General features: G+C 58.5%; 1 protein-coding gene and 7 non-coding genes across 11 annotated transcripts; all 8 read left to right on the top strand.

Moving 5' to 3' along the window:
* The first annotated feature begins 349 nt into the window (after window positions 1-349).
* On the top strand, window positions 350-13,155 carry LOC129013542 (uncharacterized). 4 transcript variants are annotated; one of them, XM_063652486.1, is made up of 11 exons: window positions 350-633; window positions 1,017-1,061; window positions 2,242-2,286; window positions 2,918-2,962; window positions 4,223-4,354; window positions 6,059-6,188; window positions 7,932-8,063; window positions 8,451-8,496; window positions 9,795-9,927; window positions 10,308-10,352; window positions 11,690-13,155. In XM_063652486.1, coding segments are annotated over exons 1-7 (552 nt in total). In that variant the 5' UTR covers window positions 350-479; the 3' UTR covers window positions 7,933-8,063; window positions 8,451-8,496; window positions 9,795-9,927; window positions 10,308-10,352; window positions 11,690-13,155. The 4 variants fall into 4 exon arrangements, with proteins under 4 accessions (XP_063508556.1, XP_063508555.1, XP_063508557.1 ...); XM_063652485.1 differs by lacking the exon at window positions 11,690-13,155 and having other exon boundaries at window positions 10,308-11,667; XM_063652487.1 differs by lacking the exons at window positions 6,059-6,188; window positions 7,932-8,063; window positions 8,451-8,496; ... (1 more) ...; window positions 10,308-10,352; window positions 11,690-13,155 and adding an exon at window positions 2,419-2,539.
* LOC129014838 (small nucleolar RNA SNORD115) lies at window positions 690-771 on the top strand. Its single transcript, XR_008494373.1, has one exon. It is a non-coding gene; the product is annotated as a small nucleolar RNA SNORD115 (small nucleolar RNA).
* Window positions 2,596-2,677, top strand: LOC129014840 (small nucleolar RNA SNORD115). The gene has a single exon (XR_008494375.1). It is a non-coding gene; the product is annotated as a small nucleolar RNA SNORD115 (small nucleolar RNA).
* Window positions 4,410-4,490, top strand: LOC129014827 (small nucleolar RNA SNORD115). Its single transcript, XR_008494364.2, has one exon. It is a non-coding gene; the product is annotated as a small nucleolar RNA SNORD115 (small nucleolar RNA).
* LOC129014802 (small nucleolar RNA SNORD115) lies at window positions 6,245-6,326 on the top strand. The gene has a single exon (XR_008494340.1). It is a non-coding gene; the product is annotated as a small nucleolar RNA SNORD115 (small nucleolar RNA).
* Window positions 8,123-8,204, top strand: LOC129014845 (small nucleolar RNA SNORD115). Its single transcript, XR_008494380.1, has one exon. It is a non-coding gene; the product is annotated as a small nucleolar RNA SNORD115 (small nucleolar RNA).
* LOC129014842 (small nucleolar RNA SNORD115) lies at window positions 9,984-10,064 on the top strand. The gene has a single exon (XR_008494377.1). It is a non-coding gene; the product is annotated as a small nucleolar RNA SNORD115 (small nucleolar RNA).
* On the top strand, window positions 11,877-11,958 carry LOC129014809 (small nucleolar RNA SNORD115). The gene has a single exon (XR_008494346.2). It is a non-coding gene; the product is annotated as a small nucleolar RNA SNORD115 (small nucleolar RNA).
* Window positions 13,156-14,062: the final 907 nt, after the last annotated feature.

Raw genomic sequence — 14,062 nt, 5'->3', positions numbered from 1 at the left:
ACAGGAAGATTTCCTCGGGGAGCCAACCTGAATCCCCACCGCGGAGGGATGCGTTGGTCCTCCAGGAGGGTGGCTTCCTGGGGAATCTGACCCCATGAGGACACCTTCGCTGAAGCCCTGCAGGGGTTTTGGTGGGCCAGGCCGGAAAGGTTTCCTTCAGTGTCATGTGGGGCAGCTCTCTGCTGACATTCAGTGGGTGCGTCTGACCTCCAGGACTGTCTGGGCCACATGAGCAGGGCAACAGGTGCTCCAGGGTGTCACAGGGATTATGCAGGGGGCTCTCTGTCCCCGGAGAGAGGTGGGTGATCGGACCCATGTGGTCAGGCTTGTAGGGTTCGGTGGTGGGGAGAGTCAAGGGTTCCCTGGGTTCATTACCATCACTGTTTCACCTGGATCCCATCACATGGGTCCATGGAGGGAGCGCATGTGTGTGCAGGCACCCCTTGCTCCCTTTTCCACATGAGCCCCTGGTTGGACACATGTCCTCCTTCTGTTCCCCCAGATGGTGGCCCTGGAGTAGGACTTGTATTGGGGCTACTGGTCCCATGTCAGTGTCCATCAGCCCGGAGTCCAGCCCCTGGTGTGCTGAAGCTCAGGCCCTTCCTGGTGCCCTAGTCTCCTGCACTGAGCTTGGTGAGCCCATTCGGGTACTGCTTGATGCATCGGCGGGGAGGGCGGTGCCCTGGGTTGGGTCGATGATGAGAACCTTATATTGTCCTGAAGAGAGGTGATGACTTAAAAATCATTCTCAAAAGGATTATTCTGAGGCCTGGCCTAGGTTAGAATTTTGGAAGAGGATGCTCAGATCCCGAGATCCCCAGCCAGGCCACTCTATTTTTGGCTGGAGTCCTTGAAGCCCTGAAGGGCGTCTGAGGGCTGCTGCAACCTGTCTCTGCGCTTGTCCGTGAGGCAATCCACTTTCACTGTGTGGGCTTGGTGTTGGCCTTCCTATTCTCTGGGAATGGGGCATATTGTCAGCTTCTCTCTGAGTCCCCATTCTCCCCTGTGTCTTTCAGTGAGCTCTTCTGCCCAGGTGGTCCCCCTGGTCTTAATGGGCATAGGTGAGTACATCCTGCTGGTGTCATGGTCCATGAGCCAGGGTGCATAGGGTTGCCGGAGGTCACCTTTAGGCCATGTGGGTTTCCTCAGGGAGCTGACCTCAATCCCCACTGGGGAGGGATGGTTTCTCCAGGAGGGTGTCTTCCATAGAAACTGGTTCCAAGAAGGATGCCTTCCCTGAAGCTGTGCAGGGGTGATGGTGGTCCAGGCAGGAAAGGATCTCTTCAACCCAATGCAGTACAGCTTCTAGCTGAGACTTGGTGCACAGGTGAGGGCTTGAGGACTCCCAGGCAACATGAGGGGTTCCACAGGATCTCCGGAGGCCACAGGTGTTAAGCAGGAACTCTCCATCCTTGAGGCTTTCTGGGGGTGGTGGGATGGTAGCAGGGTGTGGGTGATCGAGTTTATGGATTCAGGCCAAGATTCAAGGGTCAGGCCCCACCCATTGCCCTGATGGAACCAACCCTGTTGAGCAATGGGCTATCCCATTGGTGCCTCCTTGAGCCTGGTGTGGGCAGCGTGGCTTCAAAGGGGTTGGGTCAAGGCTGAGCTCTGTCCCACACCTGGTGGTTGGCCCTGGGAATTGTGGACTTTGGGCCAAGGGTGCAGCCCGCCTGCCTCTGGAGGTCCTCCTACCCAGAGGTGGAGTGGCTGGAAGGGTGGCAGGCATCCTGTGGTGAAAGGCCCACTGTTGAGGGTCCTGTCCCACCAATTTGCTGTCCAGGCTGCTTCTGAGCCATGGGTTCACCTCCAGGGAGGCAGGATCTTGAGCCCAAGGAAAGGAGAGGACATCATGTGTCCCCTGATTGGCTAAGAGTGGGGAGAGTGTTTGGGGGGTATGTGGTGCATGAATGGGGACCCACCAGAGAAGGCACATGGCCCTGGGGCCCCAGGAAGTGATTTCCAGCATGCTTATAGAGGGTGTCTGAGTGGACACTCTCCACGCCCAGGCGCAGGCTATGTGATTGCCAGGTCTGCAGCAGTTCGTGGCATCCGGGCTAGCCTCCTTGATTGCTTATGAGCTGGTTGATAGCCCTGGCATGTGCTGAGGGGTCCTGGTGCAGCCCTGGGGTTGTTTGGGGGAGCCAGCATGGGCAGTGGAGGTGCTCTTGGGGCCTGCAGTAGGGCACAGCCCAGGTGTTCTTGCTTGAGCACAGTGAACCACCTGCCCTGTCCTTCCAGGGTTCGGTAGCAGGGAGAGCCAAGGGTCCCCCGTGTCCATGACAGGTCAGTGTTCCTCATGGATCCCATCACATGGGTACATGGAGGGAGAGCATGTGTGAGCCAGCACTCCCTGCTCTCTTCCCCGCATGGTAGGGTAAGGCCCTGTTTGGACCCATCCTCCACCTATCTCACCAGATGGTGAGCCCAGAGGAAGACCCCCTGGCTCTGGGCCAGTGTCCGTCAGCCAGGTCCCTGGTCCCCAGTGCGCTGAAGCTCAGGCCCTTCCCAACACCCTGGTCTCCTGCACTGAGCTGTGGTGAGCACATCCGGGTCCCACTGGATGCATGCGTGGGGAGGGGCATGCCCTGGGTTGTGTTGATGATGAGAACCTTATATTGTCCTGAAGAGAGGTAATGACTTAAAAATCATGCTCAATAGGATTATGCTGAGGCCCAGTCTAGGTTAAAATTTTGGAAGAGGACGCTGGGATCCCAAGGTCACAGGCAGGGCCACTGTATTTTGGACTAGAGACCTCAAGGCCCTAAAGGGCATCTTGAGGGGGTCCAACCCTGTCTCTGCTCCTCTGTGAGGCAGCCCTGGCTCCCTGTGTGGGCTTGGTTTTGGCGCTCTGGTTCCCGGGTGGGGCATGTGGGCAGCTCCTTCCAGAGTCCCCATTCTCCCCTGTGTCTTTCAGTGAACTCTTCTGCCCAGGTGGGCCCTCTGACATTGACCGGCATAGGTGAGTGGATCCTGCTTGGGTCATGGGTCATGAGCGAGGCAAAGTGGGGCCACCATGCATCTACCTTTGGGCCATGAGAGTTTCCTAAAAGTATGGACCTGAATTCCCACTGGGGATGAGTTATCCAAAAGGGCCACTTCCTTGGGAATCGGACCCAAGGACGCCTATCCTGAAGCCCAGCAGGGGTGATGGTGGTCCAGGCAGGAAAGGGTTCATTCAGCCCCATGCAGGCAGCTCCCATCTGAGACTCGGTGCATCAGTCAGGCCTTGAGGACTGCCCAGGACACATGAGGTGGCCGCAGGGACTCTGGGGTGCTATGGGGGGTCTGCAGAGAGGAGTAGACGATTGGGTCCATGGGGGTCATGCCGCAGAGTTTCAAGGACTCTGGCCCTGAATGGGACTGACCCTGTTGAGCAATGGACCATCCCAATGGCACCTCCTTGAGTCTGGTGGTGGGTGGTGGTGTTTCCCTGGGGCTAGGTCAAGGCTGAGCTCTGGCCAGTGCCGGTGGTGCTGCAGGCTGGCCCTAGAACTCATGGGCTTTGGGCCATGGGGACAGCTTGGGTCATGCTTGGGGTCACCCCTTCCTGGAGGTTGAATGGCGGGAGTGGTGGCTTCCTAAGATGGGAAGTCCCGCTGTTGAGCAACCTGTCCTGGGAATTTGCCACCCGGGCTGCTTCTGAGCCATGAGGTCACCTCCAGGGTGGCAGCATCTTGGGTCCAAGGAAAGGGGAGCATACCATGTGTCCCCACATTGGTTGAGTGTGGCCTGGCTCTGTGTTTGGGAGGTGTGCAGGGCATGGATGGGGACCCATCAGAGAAAGTACGTAGCCCTGGAGCCCCAGGCTGTGATTTCCAGTGTGTGCTTGGAGAGGGGCAGGAGCAGGCTCTTGACTGCCAAGTCTGCAGCCACACGTGGCATCCGGGCCAGCCTCCTGGTTGGCCATGTGCTGGTTGGTGGCCCTGGCCTGTGCCCAGTGGTCTCAGGGTGGACCTGGCATTGTGCAGGGCAGCCGGCAGGGCAGTGGAGGTGCTCTCTGGACCTGCAGTAGGGCGCAGCCTGGACTTTTTGTGTGAGGCCAGTGACCCACCTGCCCTGTCCTTCCAGGGTTGGGTGGCTAGGAGGGCCAAGGGTGGTCCGTGTCCGTCTCCATGATGCATCAGTGCTCTGTATGGATCCTATCACATGGATATCCCCTACCCACCTTCCCCACATGGAGGCATGAGGCCCTACTTGGACACGTGTCCTCCTATCCTAGATGGTGAACTCAGAGGAAGACTTGCATTGGGCCCAGTGGACCTGGGCCAGTGTCTGTCAGCCAGGTCCCCAGCTCCTGATGCACTGAAGTTCAGGCCCTTCCTGGAGCCCTGGTCTCCTGCCCTGAGCTGTGGTGAGCCCATCTGGGTCCCACTGGATGCATGCATGGGAGGGAGTTACCCTCGGTTGGGTCGATGATGAGAACCTTATATTGTCTGAAGAGAGATGATGACTTAAAAATCATGCTCAATAGGATTACACTGAGGCCCAACCTAGGGGAGAAATTTAGAAGAGGACACTAGGATCCTGAGGTCCCTGGCAGGGCCACTGTATTTTGGGCTGGAGACCTCAAGGCCCTGAAGGGCATCTTGGTGGCCCCCAGCTCTGTCTCTGCACTCCTCCATGAGGCAGCCCAGGCTCCCTGTGTGGGCTTGGTGTCAGAGTCCCATTCCCCAGGGGTGGGGCAGGTTGGTGGCTCCTCCCTGAGTCCCCTTTCTCTCTTGTGTCTTTGAGTAACCTCTTCTGCCCAGGTGGGTCCCCTGGCATTGACCAGCATAGGTGAGTGGAACCTGCTGGTGTCATGGGCCATGAGCCAGCCCATGTGGTGACTCCAGGTCAGCCTTCAGGACAGGAGGGTTTCCTCAGGGAGTAGGGGAGTCCCCACCGGGAAGGGATGGGTTCTCCCAGAGGGCCACTTTCTTTCGAATTGGACCCATGGAGGACATCTTCTCTGAAGACCTGCAGAAGTGATGATGTTTCAAGCAGCAAAGGGTTTTTTCAGCCCCTGAAGGGCAGGCAGCTCCCAGATGAGATTCTGTGCATGGGTCAGGCCTTGAGAACTGCCCAGGCCACACGCGGGGTGCCACACAGGCTGTGAGGCACCACAGGGGTCTTGCAGGAGCTCTCGGTCTTCAGGCTTGTTGTGGGGGTGGTGACAGAGTGATCAGGCCCACAGGGTCAGGCCGCAGTGTTTCAAGGATCGCGCCCACCCGTGGCCCTGAATGGGACCGATGCTGTTGAGCAATGAGCCATCCCAGTGGCTCCACATTGAGCCTGGTGGGGGCACCACTGTTTCAGTGGGGATGGGTCAAGCTTGAGCTCTGGCCAGCACCTGATGGTGTTGCAGGCTGGCCCAGGGACTTGTGGGCTTTGGGCCGGGTCGGCAGCCTGAGTTCTGCTGGGGGTCACATCTTTCCTGAGTGCCAGTGTCAGGATGCATGGCCTCCTTAGGTGGGAAGGCCTGCTGTGGAGGATCCTTTCCTGGGAGTTTGCTGCCCAGGCTGCTTCTGAGCCATGGCGTCACCTCCAGGTGGTGGGGTCTTGGGCCCAAGGAGCAGAGGAGACACCATGTGGCCCTTGATTTGTCGAGCATGGCCTGGCTCTGAGTTTGGGAGGTGTGCAGGGCATGGATGGGGACCCACCAGAGAAAGCATGGGCCCATGGGGCCCCAGGCTGCGATTTCTGATGTGCACTTGGAGAGGGCACCTGGTTGGGCGCCCACCATGCCCAAAGGCAGGCTATGCAACTACCAGGTCTGCGGCAGTGCCTGGCATCAGGACCAGCCTCCTTTGTTGGCCGTGAGCTGGTTGGTGGCCCTAGCCCATGTCCAGTGGTCTCTGTGCAGCCCTGGGGTCATGTGGAGCAGCCAGTGTGGGCAGGGGAGGTTATCTTGAGGTGTGCATTAGGCATATCCCAGGCGTCTTGCCCGAGCCCAGTGACCTCCCTGCCCTGTCCTTCCAGGGTTTGGTGGCAGGGAGGCCCAAGGGTACCCTGTGTCCGTGACAGGTCAGTATTTCATGTGAATCCCATCACATGGGCCCTCCTCCTGTCCCCCCAGATGGTGAGCCTGGAGGAAGACTTGCACTGGGCCTGCTGTGCCCCAGCCAGAGGCCATCAGCCAGGTGGCCAGGTCCTGTTGTACTGAAGCTTGGGCCCTTCCTGGTACCCTGGTCTCCTTCATGGAGCTGGTGAGCCCATCCGGGTTCTTCTGGTTGTATGCATGGGGAGCAGGGTGCACTGGGTTGGGTCAATGATGAGAACCCTATATTGTCCTGAAGAGAGGTGATGACTTAAAAATCATGCTCAATAGGATTACGCTGAGGCCCAGCCTAGGTGACAATTTTGGAAGTGGACACTGGGAATCATGAGGTCCCTGGCAGGGCCACTGTATTTTGGGCTGGAGACCTGGAGGCGCTCAAGGGCCTCTCACAGGGACCCAACCCTGTCTCTGTGCTCCTCCGTGAAGCACACGAGGCTCCCTGTGCGGACTTGGTGTTGGCACTGTTTCCCAGGGGCAGGGCATGTTGGTGGCTTTTCCCTGAGTCCCTATTGTTGCCTTGTGTCTTTCAGTGAGCTTTTCAGCTCAGAAGGGCCCCTTCACCTTGATTAGCATAGGTGAGTGCATCCTGCTGCTGTCATGGGCCATGAGTCAGGCTGCGTGGGGTCACCGAGGGTCAGTCTTTAGGACAGGAGGGTTTCCTCAGGGAGCCAACCTGTATTTCCACTGGGGAGGGACGGTTTCTCCAGGAGGGCGGCTTCCTTGGGAATTGGACCCAAGATGTTGCCTTCCTGAAGCCCTGCAGGGATGACAGTGGTCCAGGCAGGAAAGACTTCCTTCAGCCCCGTGCAGGAGAGCTCCCAGCTGAGACTCGGTGCATATGTCAGGCCTCGAGGACTGCCCAGGCCACATGACGGGGGCCACAGAGCCTCCGGGGCACCACGGGGGTCATGCAAGAATTCTCTTTCCCTGGAGAGGGGTGCTTGAATGAGCCCACGGGGTTGGGCTGTGGAGGTTCAAGGATTATACCCCAACCATGGCCCAAAATGGCACTGACCCTGTTGAGCTATGGACCATCCCATGGCACCTCTTTGAGCTTGGCGGGGGGCAGTGCTGTTTCCCTGGGTTTGGGTCAAGGCTGAGCTCTGGCCAGTGCCTGGTGGGGCTGTGGGCTGGACCTGGGGCTCGTGGGCTTTAGGCCAAGTTGACAACCTGTGTCCTGCTGAAGGTCACCCCTTCCCCATGGGTGAGTGGCTGGAAGAGTGGAATGTGTGGTGGGAAGGCCCGCTGTTGATGGTCCTGTCCTGGGAATTTGCTGCCCAGACTCTTTCTGTGCCATGGGGTCATGTCCAGGGTGGCAGGGTCTTGGGCCTAAGGAAAGGACACCATGTAGCCCAGGATTGGCCGAGGGTGGCCCGGCTCTGTGTTTGGGACATGTGTGGGGCATGGATGGGGACCCACCAGAGAAAGCACATGGCCTAGGTACTCCAGGCTGCAATTTCAGGTGTTGTTTGGAGAGAGTGCCTGGGCAGGTGCCCACCATGCCCAGCGGCAGGCTATGCAACTTCCACGTCCACAGTGGCCAATGGCTTCTGGGCCAGCCTCCTCAGTTGGCCATGAGCATGTCGGTGACCCTGTCCCATGCTCAGTGGTCCCGGGGCAGCCCTGGGATCATGTGAAGGAGAAGCCAGAGGGGGCACTGGAGGTGCCCTCAAGGTCTGCGATAGCATGAAGACCAGGGGTCTTGCCCAAGCCCAATGATCTGCCTGCCCTGTTTTTTCAGGGTTTGGTGATGGGGAGGGCTGAGGGTGCCCTGTATCCGTGACAGGTCAGTGTTCCACATGGATCCCATCACATGGGTATCCCTTACCCCGTTCCCCACCTGGAGGTATGAGGCCCTGTTTGGATACATGTCCTCCTCCTGTCCATCCAGATGGTGAGCCTGAAGGAAGACTTGCATCAGGACCAATGGACCCTGGCAAGTGTCTGTCAGCCAGGTGCTCAGCCCCTGGTGCACTGAAGCTCAGGCCCTTCCTGGCCCCCTGATCTCCTGCACTGAGCTGTGGTGAGCACATCTGGGTCCCGCTGGATGCATGTGTGGGTGGGGGGGGGGTGCCCTGGGTTGGGTCAATGATGAGAACCCTATATTGTGTTGAAGAGAGGTGATGACTTAAAATTACCATGCTCAATGATTACGCTGAGGCCCAACCTAGGTGAGAAATTTGGAAGAGGATGCTGGGATCCCGAGATTTCCGGCAGGGCCACTGTATTTTGGGCTGGAGCCCTGGAGGCCCTGAAGGGTATCTGGAGGAGGCCCAACTCTGTCTCTGCACTCCTCTGTGAGGCAGCCCAGGCTCCCTGTGCGGGCTTGGTGTTGGCCCTTCTGTTCCCCAGTGAAGTGGCACGTGGGTGGCTCCTCCCTGAGCCCCAGTTCTCCCCTTGTGTCTTTCAGTGAGCTCTTCTGCCAAGGGGGGGCCTCCTGGCATTGACCAACATAGGTGAGTGGATCCTGCTGGCATCATGGGCATGGGTTCGCCGAGGGTCAGACTTCAGGCCATGAGGGTTTCCTCAGGGAGCTGACCCTAATTCCCATCAGGGAGAGATGGTTTCTCCAGGAGGCCGCTTCCTTGGGAATCTTACGCGAGGAGGATGCCTTCCCTGAAGCCCTGCAGGAATGACAATGGTCCAGATAGCAAAGGGTTCCTTCAGCCCCATGCAGGACATCGCCCAGTTGAGACTTGGTGTGCGGGTCAGGTCTTGAGGACTGCCCAGGCCACATGAGGGGGACCAGAAGGGCTCCGGGGTGCCACAGGTTTCACGTAGGAGCTCTCGGTCCCCGGGCATGTTCCTGGGGGGTGGTGACGGGGTCGGGCCACAGAGGTTCAAGGGTGTCATCCCACCTGTGGCCCTGAATGGGGCTGATCCTGTTGAACAATGGGCCATCCCAGTGGCACGTATTGAGCCTGGTCGGGGTGGTGCAGTTTCAATGGGGTTGGGTCAAGGTTGAGATCTGGCCGGCTCCTGGTGGTGCTTCAGGCCAGTCCTGTGACCCATGGACTTTGGGTTAAGGGGGTATCCCGTGTCCCATGGGGGTCACCTGTTCTCCATGTTTGAGTGGCGGTAACAGTGGCATTCTGAGGTGGGAAGGTCCACTGTCTAGGGTCTTGTACCGGGAATTTGCTGCCCTGGCTTCTTCTGAGCCAAGGGGTCACCTCCAGGGTCTCGGGATCTTGGCCCCTAGGAAACAAGAAGATACCATGTGGCCCTTGATTGGTTGAGTGTGGCCCAGCTCTGTGTTTGGGAGGTGTGTGGGATATGGATGGGGTCCCACCAGTGAAAGCTCATGGCCCAGGTCCCCAGGCTGTGATTTTCAGTGCACACTTGGGGAGGGCTCCTCAGTGGGTGCCCACCACGCCCAGAGGCAGGCTATGTGACTGCCAGGTTTGCAACGGTGCATAGCTTCCAGGCTACCCTCCTTGGTTGGCTGGGAGCAGGTTGGTGGCCGTGGCCCATGCCCAATGGTCACAGGGCAACCCTGGGATTATGCGGGGGAGCTGGTGAGGGCAGTGGAGGTGCTCTCCAGACTGGAAGTATGGCACAGCCCAGGTGTCTGGCCCGAACCCAATGACCAGCCTGCCTTGTTTCTCAGGGTTTGGTGATGGGGAGGGCCAAGGGTGCCCTGCATCTGTGATGGGTCAGTGTTCCACATGGAACCCATTACAGGGGTATCCCTTACCCCCTTCTCCACATGGAGATGTGAGGCCCTATTTGGACACATCTCCTCCTGTCCCCCCAGATAGTGAGCCTGGAGGAAGATTTGCGTTGGGCCCAATGGCCCTGGGCCAGTGTCTGTCAGCCAGTTTCCCAGCCCCTGGTGCACTGAAGCTCAGGCCTTTTCCTGGCATCCTGGTCTCCTGCACTGAACTGTGGTGAGTATATCGTGGTCCTGCTGGATGCATGTGCAGGGAGGGGGTTGCCTTGGGTTTGGTCAATGTTGAGAACCTTATATTGTTCTGAAGAGAGGTGGTGACTTAAAAATCATGCTCAATAGGATTACGCTGAGGCATAGCCTAGTTGAGAATTTTGGAAGAGGACAGTAGGATCCTGAAGGCTCCGGTAGGGCCCTTGTATTTTAGGCTGGAGACTTCAAGGCTCTGAAGGGCATCTGGAGGTGGCTCAACCTGTCTCTGTGCTCCTCCATGAGGCAGTCCAGGCTCCTTCTGTGGGCTTTCTGTTGGCACTCTGGTTCCCTGGGCCAGGATGTTGGTGGCTCCTCCCTAAGCCCCTGTTCTCCCCTTGTGTCTTTCAGTGAGTGCTTCTGCCCAGGTAGGCCACTTGGCATTGACCAGCATAGGTGAGTGGATCCTGCTGGGGTCATGGGTCATGAGCAAGACCATGTGGGTCACCGAGGGTCAGCCTTACAGCCATAAGGGTTTTCTCAGGGAACCGACCTGAATTCCCACCTGGGAGGCATAGGTTCTCCAGGAGGGCGGCGTTTTGGGGAATCAGACCCAAGGGGGACACCTTCCCTGAAGCCCTGCAGGGGTGATGGTGGTCCAGGCAGGAAAGGGTTTTTTTCAGCCCCACACAAGGCAGCTCCTAGCTGAGACTCGGTGCTTGAGTCAGACCTCAAGGATTGCCCAGGCCACATGAGGGTGACTGAGAGCCTCTGGGGCACCACAGGGGTCACATGGGAGCTCTCAGTGCCTGGCGTGTGATGCACAAATGGACCTCTTGGGTTTGTTCATGGAGATTCAAGGATTGCACCCCACCATGGCCCTGAATGGGATGGTCCCTGTTGAGAAATGGGCCATCCCAGTGGGTCTCCTGGAGCCTGGTTGGGGGGCGGCATTGTTTCCCTGAGGTTGGGTGAAGGCAGAGTTCTGGCCGGCACCTGGTGGTGCTGCAGGTCAGCACTGGGACTCGTGGGCGTTGGGCCAAGGGAGAGCCCAAATCCCACTGGGGGTCACCCTTTTTCCAACATCAAATGTCTGGAAGGGTGGCCTCCTGAAGTGGGAAGGCCTGCTGTCGAGGGACATGTCCCAGGAATTTGTCACTCAAGCTTCTTCTGAGCTTTGGGGTCACATCCAGGGTGGCGGGGTCTTGGGCCCAAGCAAAGCAGAGGGCACCATGTATCTCCTGATTGGCCAAGTGTTGCTGGCTCTGTGTGTGGGAGGTGTGCAGAGTATGGATGGGGACCCACCAGAGAAAGCACGTGGCACTGCAGGTCCAGGCTATGATTTCTGTTGCATGCTTGGAGAGGGTGCCTGGACAAGCGTGCCATGCCCAGGGACAGGCTATGCAACTACCAGGTCTTCAGCAGGATGTGACATCTGGGCCAACCTCCTTGGTTGGTCGTGACCTGGTTGGTGGCCCGGGTCTGTGCCTAGTGGCCCCAGGGCAGCCCTGGGGTCATGCAGGGGAGCCATTTTGAACAGTGGAGGTGCTCTTGGGGCCTGTAGTATGGCGCAGCCTAGGCGTTTTGCTCAAGCCCAGTGACCCACCTGCCCTGTCCTCTCCGGGTTCAGTGGAAGGGAGGGCCAAAGGTACTCTGTGTACTTGATGAGTCAGTATTTCACATTGAACTCATCACATGTCTCCATGGAGGGCGAGTGAGGGTGAGCTGGCACCCCGACCCCCTTCCCCACATGGAGGTCAGTTTGTACACATGTTTTCCTCCTGTCTCCCCAGATGGTGATCCCAGAGGAAAACTTGTGTTGGGCCTGCTGTCACTGGGCCAATGTCAGTCAGCCAGGTGCCCAGCCCCTGGTGTGCTGAAGCTTGGGCCCTTCTGGCACCCTTGGCTCCTGCACTGAGCTGTGGTGAGCCCATCTGGGTCCTGCTGGATGCATGTGCAGGGAGGGGGGTACCCTGGGTTGGGTCGATGATGAGAACTTTATGTTGTCCTGAAGAGAGGTGATGACTTAAAAATCATGCTCGATAGGATTACGCTGAGGCCCAGCCTAGGTGAGAGTTTTGGAAGAGGATGCTGGGATTCTGAGGTCCCTGACAGAGTAAATGTATTTTGGGCTGGAGACCTCGAGGCCCTGAAGGGCATCTGGTGGGCCCAACCCTATCTCTGTGCTCCTCCGTGAGGCAGCTCAGCCTCCCTGTGCTGGCTTGGTATCCGGGCTCCAGGTCCCTGGTGACGGGGCACGTTGGACTCTCCTTCTTGAGCCCCCATTTTCCCCTGTGTCTTTCAGTGAGCTCTTCTGCCCAAGTGGTCCCCGCGGCCTTGAGCAGCATAGGCGAGTGCATCCTGTTTTGGTCATGGGCCATGAGTGATGCAGCATGGGGTCCCCAACATTCAGCCTTCGGGCCACTAGGGTTTTCTCAGGCTGCCAACCTACTCCCCACCAGGGAGGGATGGTTTCTACAGGAAGGCCACTTCCTTGGGAATCCGACCCAAGGAGCACATCTTTCCTGAAGCCCTGCAGGGGTGACAGTGGTCCAGGCAGCAAAGGGTTCCTTCAGCCCAATGTAGGGCAGCTCCCAGCTGAAACTCGGTGGACAGGTCAGGCCTGGAGTACTGTCCAGGGCACATGGGGAGGAGGGGCACAGGGAATGTGGCACACCCTAGAGGTTACACTGGAGTTCTCTCTCCCTGGAGAGGGGTGAGTGATTGGGCCCACACAGTCAGGCTGTGAAAATTCAAGGAATGCTCCACACCCATGACCTTGAATGGGACCAACCCTGTTGAGCAATGGGCCATCTTAGTGGTACCTCCTTGAGTCTGGTGAGGGACGGCACTGTTTCAGTGAGGTTCGGTCAAGACTGAGCTCTGGCTGGTACCTGGTGGTGCTGCAGGCCCTGGGACTTGGGGGCCTTCGGTCAAGGAGGCAGCTTCGATCCTGCTGGGGACAACCCTTCCTTGAGGTCTAGTGGTGAAAAGAGTGTCCTCCTGAGGTGGGAAGGCCTGCTGTCAAGGGAATTTGCCACCCAGGCTGCTTCTGAGCCTTGGGGTCACCTCAGGGTGGCAGGGTCTTGTGCCCAAGGAAAGGAGAAGACACCATCTGGTTCCTGATTGGCTGAGTGTAGCCGGGCTCTGTGTGTTGGAGTTGGGCAGGGCATGGATGGGGACCCACCAGAGAAAGTGTGGCCCAGGGGCCCCCCAGGCTTGGAGAGGGCACCAGGGCCGGTGCCTACAATGCTCAGGTGCTGGCTGTGAGAGGGCCAGGTCTGCAGCGGCTTTTGGCATCTGGCCAACCACCTTGGTTGGCCAGGAGCTGGTTGATGGCCCTGTCCTGTGCCCTGTGTCCCTGGTATGGCCCTGGGGTCATGTGTGGGAGCTGGCCTGAGCAGTGGACATGCTCTTGGGGCCTGCAGTAGGGTACAGCCTAGGCATCTTGCCTGAGCCAACACTGTCTTTTGCTTGCCCTGTCTTTCCAGGGTTTGGTGGCAGAGAGGGCCAAGGATGCCCCGCATCCGTGTTGGGTCAGTGTTCTGCATGGATCCCATCACATGGGTATCCCTTAGCCCCTTCCCTGCATTGATGTGTGAGGCCCTGGTTGCACACACATCCTCCTCCTGTCCCTCCAGATGGTGAGCCTGGAGGAAGACTTGTGTTGGACCCGCAGGCTGAGGGCCAGTGTCTGTCAGCCAGGTGCTCAGCCCCCAGTGGGCTGAAACTCTGACCCTTCCTGGCACCCTGCTCTCCTGCACTGTGGTGTGGTGAGCACATTCGGGTTCCACTGGATGTTTGTGCAGGGAGGGGGTTCCCTGGGTTAGGTCAATGATGAGAACAGGGCCACATGAGGGGGGCCAGAGGGGCTACAGAGTGCCCTGGGGTAACAAGGGAGCTGTTGGTTCCTGGAGTGTGGTGTGTGAATGGGCCCATGGGGTTGGGTAGCAGAGAGTCAAGGATCCTGCTCTACCCATGGCCCTGAATGTGACCATCCCTGTTGAGCAATGGGCCATCCCAGTGGGTCTTCTGGAGCCTGGTTGGGGGGCGGAGTTGTTTCCCTGGGGTTGGGCCAAGGTTGGCTCTGGCTGGCACCTGGTGGTGCTGCAGGTCAGCCCTGGGACTCATGGGCTTTGGGCCAAGGGACAGCCTGGATCCTGCTG

The sequence above is a fragment of the Pongo pygmaeus genome, chromosome 16, assembly GCF_028885625.2.
Source record: "Pongo pygmaeus isolate AG05252 chromosome 16, NHGRI_mPonPyg2-v2.0_pri, whole genome shotgun sequence".
Lineage (NCBI taxonomy): Eukaryota > Metazoa > Chordata > Mammalia > Primates > Hominidae > Pongo > Pongo pygmaeus.
The sequence above is the reverse complement of the archived record's forward strand: the minus strand, read 5'-3'. Positions and strand labels throughout refer to the sequence as shown.